This window comes from Topomyia yanbarensis, chromosome 2 (assembly GCF_030247195.1).
Source record: "Topomyia yanbarensis strain Yona2022 chromosome 2, ASM3024719v1, whole genome shotgun sequence".
In the NCBI taxonomy this organism is placed as follows: Eukaryota; Metazoa; Arthropoda; class Insecta; order Diptera; family Culicidae; genus Topomyia; species Topomyia yanbarensis.
The window spans coordinates 81,050,152-81,061,234 of record NC_080671.1 but is presented as its reverse complement, the minus strand read 5'-3'; the positions used below and the strand labels follow the sequence as shown (position 1 = coordinate 81,061,234).

At 40.3% G+C, this 11,083-nt stretch overlaps 2 protein-coding genes across 2 annotated transcripts; both read right to left on the bottom strand.

The window, feature by feature from the left end:
- Window positions 1-4,670: 4,670 nt before the first annotated feature.
- On the bottom strand, window positions 4,671-5,676 carry LOC131683227 (uncharacterized). The gene is made up of 2 exons (XM_058965062.1): window positions 5,008-5,676; window positions 4,671-4,930 (listed from the first exon to the last, which is right to left on the bottom strand). Exons 1-2 carry the CDS (start codon window positions 5,585-5,587, stop codon window positions 4,779-4,781), a joined length of 732 nt encoding a protein of 243 aa, XP_058821045.1. The 5' UTR covers window positions 5,588-5,676; the 3' UTR covers window positions 4,671-4,778.
- Window positions 5,643-9,148, bottom strand: LOC131679554 (uncharacterized protein K02A2.6-like). Its single transcript, XM_058960295.1, has 3 exons — window positions 8,189-9,148; window positions 5,720-8,014; window positions 5,643-5,657 (listed from the first exon to the last, which is right to left on the bottom strand). Exons 1-3 carry the CDS (start codon window positions 9,146-9,148, stop codon window positions 5,643-5,645), a joined length of 3,270 nt encoding a protein of 1,089 aa, XP_058816278.1.
- Between the last annotated feature and the right edge of the window lie 1,935 nt (window positions 9,149-11,083).

Below are 11,083 nucleotides of genomic sequence, written 5' to 3'. Positions count from 1 at the left end.
TTAGGATTAGGTTGACGATGTTTAGAGCGATTGCATAACCTTTCTATATGGTCGGTGTTAAGTCAGACCGGACTAAGTGACAAAATATTGATTTCGAGAAAAACGGGTTTAAAGTTTGAATCGCAGTATCCTCTACGTTATAATTGGAAATTATTTTTTCCCATAATTCTTGTTTATGGTTACATATTTCAAATCTGGCAAAAGTTGAATGTAGCTGAAGAAATTCTCTATCCAGTGTTGTAATTATCTTATTTTTTGATGTTTTGCGACTTAGTCCGGACTGACTTAACACCGACCATATAAGAAAAGCAAAAATATGCCAAAGTCCAAAAAAGTAAATCTTCGTCAAAAATTTGTTTTCGAGATTTCATCAAATCTCAACGTTTTATGCATTTTAAAGTAATTTGGTATCAAAAATGCAAATTCGATTTTGAAATTTTCCCTGACTCACCCCTTTGAAAATTTTTCATTTCAGTTTATATGGGAATTTGTTGTGTGGTCGCACTCTTAAACCCGTAACTCCGGAACCAGAAGTCCAATCAACAAAAAATTCAATAGCAGCCGATGGGAAGGTTGTGCCTTTCATTTGAGAATAAATTTGAGCAAAGCGGCCCAGCCATCTCTGAGAAACAGAGGCGACATTTTTTTACACATACACACATACATTTTCCGATCTCGACTAACTGAGTCGAATGGCATATGACATTTAGCCCGGGATTAGGTTGACGATTTTTATAGCAATTGCATAACCTTTCTGTATGAGAAAGGCAAAAAGTCATCAAGATAGAGTTAAAACACGTTTTAACTCGTAGTGTGAACGTAGTATTACGAATAATATAAATCAATGTAACTAATCTCCACCCTCGTGGACCCATGCAGAAACCAAATCCAATTATCGACTCTTTTTGGATCAGGCAGATTCTTAAAAAAATCGAGTTTGATTCTGTTTGACCCAAGAGTAATATTTTTGCATGACACTAGTGCACCTGCAAATTCATCACTAAATGTGCGTGAATTGTGTAGTTCCTCGGCGCCATGTCCCGCATAATTATCTACATAGGAACGGAGTACCGGCATACGATTCTTACAATGGCTAAAGCTAATTAAGTTTTCTCATTTGTTCGAAAAAATCCGATAGAGAAAATCCAATCATCTTTTCGTGCCTAAGACTTTGTTCCAATTTTGAACGGAAAAGATTCAGCTGCACCTATTTTTCGAGTGCGGGATCTGCACCGATGTCAACAACCATATCCAGGTTCGCAGCTGAATAGAACTTGTGTTGTTTTCTTTTGTTACAGATCCGGGCACTTGTAATCTGGAGTGCTTTTTAAGCCTTGTGATATCCATATACACTAACCAGTCGATAATCTAAGATTTTTCATGAATAACGCAGCGTTTATCCTTGATATCGCGAAACCCAAAAAAAAATATCATTTTTACTCACGAGAACAGTCGTTTACTAGAACTGATTCTCGGAGATTTTCACTAAGAAAAGTTGTTTTCAGATAATTTCGTTCCAGTCTGATCTTCGCGATCTATATACTTATTCCATTGTGCGATTAAGATCATTTTTCCTTTCCATCGTTGAATTTATTAGCAGTGCATTTGTTATGGTGATTCCGAGACGAGAACTTTTGATTTTTTGGCCTGACAACATACATAGAAAGGCTCAACAATCCGGCGCTAGCTTAGTCCTGTCACTAAGTTAGTGTCGGATTCTAAAGAGACGAAATCGAAACGCAAATTCCACAACTAATTTAGTTATTGATTCTTTTACGCTTTAAGGTGATTTTAACCAATTTTCTCCTTGGTGAAGAAAAATTACAAATTAACTTAGCACTGAATGGTGCACAGTTATTCAAAGAGAAAATAGTGAATTCACCAACTTGTTACACCCACTCAATGTCGAGAATTTAATTTCATATTTAATAGACTATTTATCGTGCATCAATGTGACATCTTTAGTTCGAGTTTAATAAGTGGAGCTACTCAAAAATAGATAAAAGCAATTAAGAGAGCCACTATGGCCTACGACGGATGTTTCGCCATATATTGTTCGATATTGGTTCTGTGTGATAACTACCTATTTTGGAATAACTTCTCAGTACTCAATAGCTGAGTAGGGTTTAATGGGTGTGTATTACGATGACAGTTATTTTCGTAATGTTGGAATTTTTTTCCATCACTGGTCATTAAACTAATCAAGATTCCAACAAATCAATGTGTGTCAATTTTGAGGGATATTTGATTGAAATTTTATATGGAAAATACATGTATTCTACCGTATGTTTTATTTGAAAATTTATAACAGTATTCGAGATCTCCGAAAAATTTGAGGATAGCCTATTTTAAGCAAATCCCAAATTTTGAAAAAAATTAAATGCCGTGTGTCCGATTTTTTCAGCATTAAATTTTCAATTTACGCCATGTTCAACTTTCGAAAAAAAAAAAACAACGCATGAAATGATATCCTGCAATCCAACAGCCTTCCCAGTATAACCGAGATTAAATAATTGCCGGCTTCTACAGCTGTGATCAATTCTCACCAATCTCTACACAAATACAACAGTCAACAGTCCCATTTGTAATATACTTCCGACAAACACTCATAAATCTGTTGAATCGAATTATGCCAATTGAATCAATTCGTATAATAATATAATGCTGATCCCGCACGTCACCGAATGAACAAAAAAAAATATAGCGTTGAAAAATCAATCGGAAACGTACCTATCAAAAACCAGCAACGCGTTTTCCGAACCGATGGCAGCCGACCACTTTCCAAACTAGCCCCGTAATTAATCTGTTATTCAAGCGTCCCGGCCGACCGACCGTCTTCATCACACATCGGATAAATGGAAATTATGTCCCAATACGATCTGCCTCACCGTCACTACCGACCGGGGGGTGGCGACGGGGCGGTTTGGCTTGGCTTCTGCCAGTAGCAACAAAATGGGAAACCTCAATTTTAATGCAGATTAAAAATCATACCCACGACAGAACCGATTGTTTTCGATTAACACTGCCAGAGGCGATGAACGATGGAAAATAAAACAACAAAAAAAACCCGAATTGATTCTACCTACCAAAACCAAATTCGAAACAGAAATGTGCGATAACCGTTTCCGGACTGGTTCGGCAAATGTCCCACCCAAGCTTCGTTCACCCCTTCATCAAACAGCATCAGCCACCTGATCGTATTTTTACTATACAAACAAAGAAACGAATAAAAACAGGCTTTTATCGGAATCGACTAATACATATATATAACGAGTAGAATTACGGATTTCCACCAACGCCGGTATCGTAAGCGATGAACATTGTGCTACCAATCAGTACCATTGTAGGATGGAAACATTATATATGAAATATTATTATTGCTATTATATTATACAATATTACTAGAAAATGAACGGGCAAACGTGGTCATTATATAATAAAAAATAATTTTTTACAAAGTGAGCGAAGCGATGTTTGATTTTTATTTTTGTAATATCCGAAATCCAATGAAAGGTAAGTGATCACTCTTTTAGTACTGCGTATGTTGCGTTGTATCATAAAAAATATAATAACTAGATACCCAATTGTAACGAATAACTCGTTACACTGTATCAGCGCGATTCTTCAGATACGGTGGCGTTTGGGTGTACATACTAGAAACAACGAACCGTGCGCATTTATCAATACCTACTATGGTCGGGAGAAAAGAGCAGGGACTGTTATCTTGCTTTGTGGTGTGCGTATTTGCACACCCATTCATCACAAGATAGCGCTTTGGGTGTCACTGAAAGTTCGATTGAAAATTAACTATGGGGTCTCTAGTATAAATAAAACTATGGGGTCTCTAGTATATATTTCCATTATGCAGTGAATTTTCGGTTTTTTGTTAGTTTGGTTCAAATAAATTACGAATTATAATAAACTGAAATCTACTTATTTTGATGCGGAAAAAGGTCCAGTAGTCTAATTTTTAATGCGCTGTCGACCGTGCAAATTTGTCAAATTTATCATGATTTGTCATTTAGAAATAGTTTGTTTTTGGTTGTTACGTAAGTATCAATTTCTTTTTTACCCCTTTGGGTCAATTTCTACACCCTCGCTTAACGGTTAAGCCAGATTCAAACGTATTGGTAAACCTGGTTTAAAAGTTAAGTAAAGGTGAAGAAATGGACCCTAAGATGGTAGAAGCTTTTCTAAGGAGGACTACAAATTGGTAGGATGATAAACAGTGTAAACAGTGCGAAAATACCCTATAAACACCAACCGCAGGGGAGGGGGGGGCGCTAAAATCTTGATCTGATAATAAAATAAGTGAAGGTAGGCCCGTGCGCAAGGGAAGGGTTTTAGGGGTTCAAACCCCTCCCATGAGGGTGCCGCATATTTTTTTTAAATATATATTTCCTGTTTGGGAAAAAATATACTGCAAGCCGATTTAACACGTAAAATGTCACTCTAGAATAAATCTGTTGAGGAAACAAAGGACTTGAGAGGTGTAGAATCCTCAAACGCGGTATTTCTTTCGGTATTTTAAACACTCGGTTGTTTAGTCGTTGCAGAGTAATTTATTCGACCGATCGGTTTCACAGTTCGTTTCTAACTAACTCGTAATAGCGACCTCGACTCACCTCTCACCCAAGTTACTCTCTATATACCTATTTCTCTCAGCTACTTTCAAATACCTCTCCCGTACTTCTCTACATCCCTGTCCTACTCCGAGATAAGGAACTGATGTTTAAAAGGAAGGATACAAAAAAAATTACATGTGAGTCTCAGGTTGATCAATGTTCTACGTATCGACGTGGTATCTTCCGTATGCGAGCGGGTCGTTTCACAGACTCTTCTTGCTTATCGATGGAGGACTTGCGCTTATATTCATGGAGCTTGAGTGGTGTGCTATCAGCTGACAGATCCTTCTGATGATGGTTTGTACCTGTAGTAGATTCGAGGAAGTAATAAGAATATAGATGTGAAGTATACTTTGAACTGGTTCCGGATAGTGGATAATACCTGTAGGGGATTGTAAAGGTGTATTAGAATTAGACAGTGTTGGTGTCGAAGTTGGTTCTAACGGGTTGTCAGTGGTTAGTGCCTCCTTGGGTTCGCCTTGTAATGGCAACTTTTTCAAGTGTGTAACACATCGACGGAGGGATAAGCCTTCTTCGTTCACAACGATGGTGTCGTTTCCTTTTCTTTCCACAACTGTGAACCTTTTCAATGTAAATTTAGGTTCCAGTTTTCCCGAATCGTAATTTCGAAGAAGAACAATATCTCCTACTTTTATATCCGAAGCTACTGCGTGTCGACGTTGATCAGCATCAATTTTGCCTTTCAATTTCTTGATTGCATCGCTTTCTCGAACTCCGTCTTCACAACGCCAGCTTGGGTCGGTCCTCAGCGAGGGCAAAAGATCTTTCACCGGGCGACCTGTCATCAATTCCATAGGCGCTTTTCCGGTCATCGAATTCGGGGATGTGTTATACATGTGGACATAGTTTTTCACAGCCTTCCTCCAGTCTGAGTTCGTGGCTTTCGCTATACGCAGTGCTCTGAGTATCCCTTGATTCTGGCGCTCTACCAGCCCGTTCATTTGAGGCCAGTATGGGATGGTTCGCACCAATCGAATATTTTTTGATGTGCAATATTTAGAGAACTCTTCGCTTGCAAATGGTGGGCCATTGTCACTTCGTGTGGTTTCCGGGTACGTTTGTTCCTCAAATACTTTCTCCAAGGCCTCTATTGTTTTGGCCGCGGTTGTGGTTTTCATTTCTATTACCTTAATAAATCGACTAAAGTAGTCAACCACGACAAGAAAGGTAGCGCATTCTTTTGCCGAAAAGAAATCAATTGCGATGTCTTGCCATGCTCTTTCCGGCATCTCCTTTCGATGCATTGGCTCTGGAGGTCCTTGAGAGCTTACCGATGCACAACCAGCACATTCTTGGATTTTCTCAACAATATCTCGGTCCATGTATGGCCACCAAACCTTCTCCCTGAGGTATCTCCGCATGGTGACTACTCCGGGGTGTCCACGGTGAGCGATGTCTAGAGCCCTATGTCTCAGTATTGTAGGGAGTACTATTCGATCGTCTCGAACGATTATGCCACCTACGTTTCCCAGTTCTTTTTTAAATGCCTGATAATGAATCAACTGAGTCTGCCATTCATCAGTCTCGAGTGATTGCGAAACGGCCTCCAGAATCTCGTCCTGTTTTGTCGCTTGCCGAATTTCGTCAAGAGTTATGGCCACTGGTCCTTCTCCGATAGCGCAGAGATAGTGTTCAGCGTTGTCATCAAAAGGCTTATCTTCTTGGCAGCACAATCGAGACAGGATATCGGAGATGTTGGTTGAACCCGGAATATGCTTAATCTCGAAGTCGTAAGGTTGAAGACGAAGAGCCCAACCTTCAGCTCGCGTACAGGCACGTTTGCTTTCCCGATGGTTCCCGCCGTATATATATTCCAATGTTTTATGGTCCGTGAAGATGGTAAACTTGATGCCAAAAAGGTACAAGTAGAACCGTTCTACTGCCCAGACAACGGCCAGCGCCTCTCGTTGCGTTTGTGGGTATACTCTTTCCGATGCTGTTAAACCCTTTGAAGCGAAACTCACTATTCTCGGGATCTCTGAAGTATCTCTCTGAACTAGAACCGCGCCCAAGCCGACCGGTGAAGCATCTACAAAGAGTTGTGTAGTATCTTTCGGATCGAAGAATCCTAGCTTCCTGACATTTTTAGATAGCTCTTCTCGTAGATCATCAAACGCATCCTTCTGTTCTTTTCCGAATGTCGCCACATCACCTCGAATGAATTGACGAAGTGGTTCAGTTCTCGTTGACAACATAGGAATAAAGTGACCAACAAAATTAACTAGACCTAAGAAACTCCTCACTTGTTCTTTAGTTTCTGGCTTTCGGAAATTTCTGATGGCCAACACTTTATCGTCCGATGGGCTTATTCCCGTAGCGCTTACTTTGAACCCCAAAATTTCCAATTCATTCACTCCAATCAGGCATTTGCTGGTGTTTAATTTTGCATTATTTTCTTTTAACACACTCAGCACCTGCTTCAATCGCAAATCATGATCCTCTCGTGTTTGGCCTGCTACAACAATGTCATCTAGGTACACAATGACACCATCTATACCTGCTAGCATTTCCGTCATTATTCTCTGGAAAATCTCCGGGGCACAATTTATCCCGAACATCAACCTTTTGAAGCGCATAAGCCCTCTGTCAGTCATAAATGTGGTAATGCCTCGTGAATCAGGATGCAATTCTATGTGATGAAAGGCAGAGGTTATGTCTAATTTAGAAAACCAGGTTGCCCCTCTCAACTTGTTCAGAAAAGTTTCGATGACTGGTAACGGATAATGCTCCCGCTGAATTGCTTCATTAGGGAATTTCATATTGATGCACAGGCGTATGTCGTCTCTACCCTTTGGAACGACGACCATAGGGGAGATCCAATCCGGAGGACCAACAGCCCGTTCAATAATGTCATTACTCAGCATTTCAACAATTTTTTTGTCTACCTTTTCTTTCATAGGCTCGGGAACTCTCAAATACGCAAGCTTTCTTGGAGTGATCGTCTTGTCAATTGATAATTTGACCTGCATGTTTGGAAACTTCGGAAAAGGCTGACTAACTTCAACATTCTGAACTTCGAGGCCTACTTTCAATACCTTCAGTTCCTCAGCTGTCGCTTTGCTTAGTAAGGACTTACTGGCTCCTTCTATCACGAAGAATTCAGCATAATTTTTTGGTTTATCGTCACTCACTGAAATCCATCCTTCAAACAGCGCCATGACACGTAGTGGTCTATTACTAGCATATGCCGTAAACTGTCGGTCGCATTGGAATTTTTTCTTATGAATAATAGCTTTACTGTCTATAAGCTCATTCCAAATGCTTTCTGTCACTGTATTGATGGCTGCACCGGAGTCGATCAAAAATACTACAGGGAGCGTGTCGATCTTGCAAGTGATCGTACCATCATTCGGAACATGTACTTTAACCTATCCAATGTAAGGAAGAAAAAAAACAAAACGTTTCTTTGTTTATCGACTTCAAATAAAATTCATTTATTTCTTTAGGATTCTACAAACCCTCAAATATTACCCAACGTAAAAAAATTAATAATTCGGAGAAAGATAAAAAAACAATGAACAAAAAATTTCAGATTACTGTACCTCGGCAATATCATCTAACTTAGGTCGATTTGGTAATTCTTCCTTCCATGTGGGCGAATTTTGAAGTGTGTTCGTTTCCATCGGTGTACGATTGCGACTGTATCGTGCATTGCGTATTTGAATGTTGCTACCGCTCTTACATTTTCTTGAAAAATGTCCAATTTTTCCGCATGTGTTGCACCGAGCTTTTCGGGCATAGCAATCTGCCTCACTCCTATGTCGTCGTGATCCGCATCTGTTGCATTCGACACTGCGGTGATACGTCTCGTGTTGACGCCTTACGCCGATTCTATTGGGTGCTTGTTTCCCGTACGAAGTAGGTGAAGGTTTCTTCTCTCTTAGTGCTCCAACAATGGATGACGACGATTCGTTAAATGGCTTATTTTTAGCTTTTTGCTTGAGTAGAACTTCTCTGTTGATAGCGTAATTAATGAGATCGTCAAGACCCATTACGTCTTCGAGCCCCTTGTCTCGCACTCGCTCGTCGCGGGCTCCCATTGTGACCTGCTGCAATAGTTCTTTCTCCTCTCGCTCCAGGAATTCACATCGCGCGGCTTGAGCGCGCAATCGCAAGATGAATTGATTAAATGACTCATCACAATCTTGCTTTAGCGAACGAAACAACTCGAGTTCCACACGTTCGTTCCGCTTTCCGATGAAGAACTTGCTCAACCTTTTAACTGCGTTATCGTATTCCGGCACTTCAATCGGAGCCAGCGGGACTTTCACTGCCTCTGGATAAATTTCATCTGGTGTTGGTCGAAGATTGTAGAAAATACGCTGAAGATCTCTGCCTCCACACGTTAGCAACATTACCAATTTACGGTGCTGGGACTCCACATTTTTGAGCTCCAACATTAACTCGAATGCTCTGTGCCATTCCTCCCATTCGCGACGCAAGTCTTGTGCATCAACACTGTGGTTGAATACGGGTAGTAAGTTACGGTTTATCTCATCCATACTGATCTGTGAACAAACAAGTGCAAACGTTTTTTTTTTATTAAAACGCGTTTTTTTTCTTCAGGCGGTTTACGAAAGAATATATTTTTCTTTTGAATTCGACACTATTATTAATTATATTCCCTTTAGAACCTTCAAGAACTTTAATTAACTTACAGTTTAAAACTGCGTGGTCGAATAAGTACTGCAAAATTAGAATTTGATTTGTCGCTCGAATTTCCACTACGCGAATCAAACAGCCTGCAACTGCAGCGTACTTTCGTTGCTATGTACAAAACAATCTAAATGATTTTTTTCTATCCTCAAAGAACGCTTTCATCGCATTTTAAGTGTGTCTCTCAGCACACAGATGAGCTTCATATTTCATTCTACTGGAACTGTGCGGTAGTTTTCGTTTACTTTTTCTAATCCACCTCGCCCAGTTAAGCATGCGTGTAGTTGTGCTTCGGCTATAAACGGATTCGCTCTTGTGCGCTACGGCTAGGGGCGCCGGTCTCAGATATCGCTCTACAGGTAAAAGAAAAAAAAACTGGCCTAGCATAGTAGTAGTGTGCTTCGGTTAAAACTGGCCTCGCTTCTCGCTCTTCAGTCCGAATAAGGACTGGACTAGCAACGTAGTAGCGCCATTTAGTTATGAAGGTTGTGCTCTACAGTTAAATAAAACTGGACTAGCATAGTGGTGGTGCGCTTCGGTTAAAACCGGTCTCGCTTCTCGCTCTTCAGTCCGAATGAGGACTGGACTAGCAATGTGGTAGTGCCATTTAGTTATGAAGGTTGTGCTCTACAGTTAAATAAAACTGGACTAGCATAGTGGTGGTGCGCTTCGGTTAAAACCGGTCTCGCTTCTCGCTCTTCAGTCCGAATGAGGACTGGACTAGCAATGTGGTAGTGCCATTTAGCTATGAAGCTTGCGCTATGCAGTTAAATAAAACTGGATTAGCATTGTGGTGGTGCGCTTCGGTTATGAAACCGGCCTCGCTTGTCGCGTTTCGATTGCTGTTGTGTATCCTGCAAATTTTCTTTCGTTTGCACAAAATGGCTACCCAAACCAACGCATCCGATTAATAATTATCGAAATTTCACAATAATTTAAAGAGAAAAACCTGGCCGTCCACGCCTTAACGAAAATGTTACACGGATCAAGATAAAACCCAACTAAGATCACGAATAAAGAATGCAATCAGGCAAAGCAATAAAATAGAATAACACACGCTTGCTTTCTATTAGCACTGAAATATTTTTCAACCAAATTTTAAATAAATTACTCACTATAGATCCTACCGACTGTGCCAAATTGTAGAATCCTCAAACGCGGTATTTCTTTCGGTATTTTAAACACTCGGTTGTTTAGTCGTTGCAGAGTAATTTATTCGACCGATCGGTTTCACAGTTCGTTTCTAACTAACTCGTAATAGCGACCTCGACTCACCTCTCGCCCAAGTTACTCTCTATATACCTATTTCTCTCAGCTACTTTCAAATACCTCTCCCGTACTTCTCTACAAGAGGGAGGTTGGAAAGGGATGTACGTCAAGTTGATTGACCTCTCTGGATCGGTTCATGTTTTGACAAGTTTCAATATTTGAAACAACTATGAGTAGACTAGTTACACAACACAAGAAAGAGGGATATCGTTGTCTGGAGAAATTTTACCGTCAAAAAAATTCTTCATCGGAATGGATGGTAGCTAAATCGCGAAAATGGGCGTCTGTATAGGGAGAAATACCGCCTCCGAAAAGTCTCAGCACCAGCTAGCAGATAAATAGAAACGAATAGTACTAAGAATAATAAGAAACGCTGCGTTATAACGAGATGTAAATCATTATGGTCGACACCTCTGGATCGGTTCGTATCTCAACAGGTGACGATATTTGCAGCATACCTTAGCAAGTCAGTGTCGTGAATCGGCGCTTCCAGCTGGTTTATCCAGGTGTCG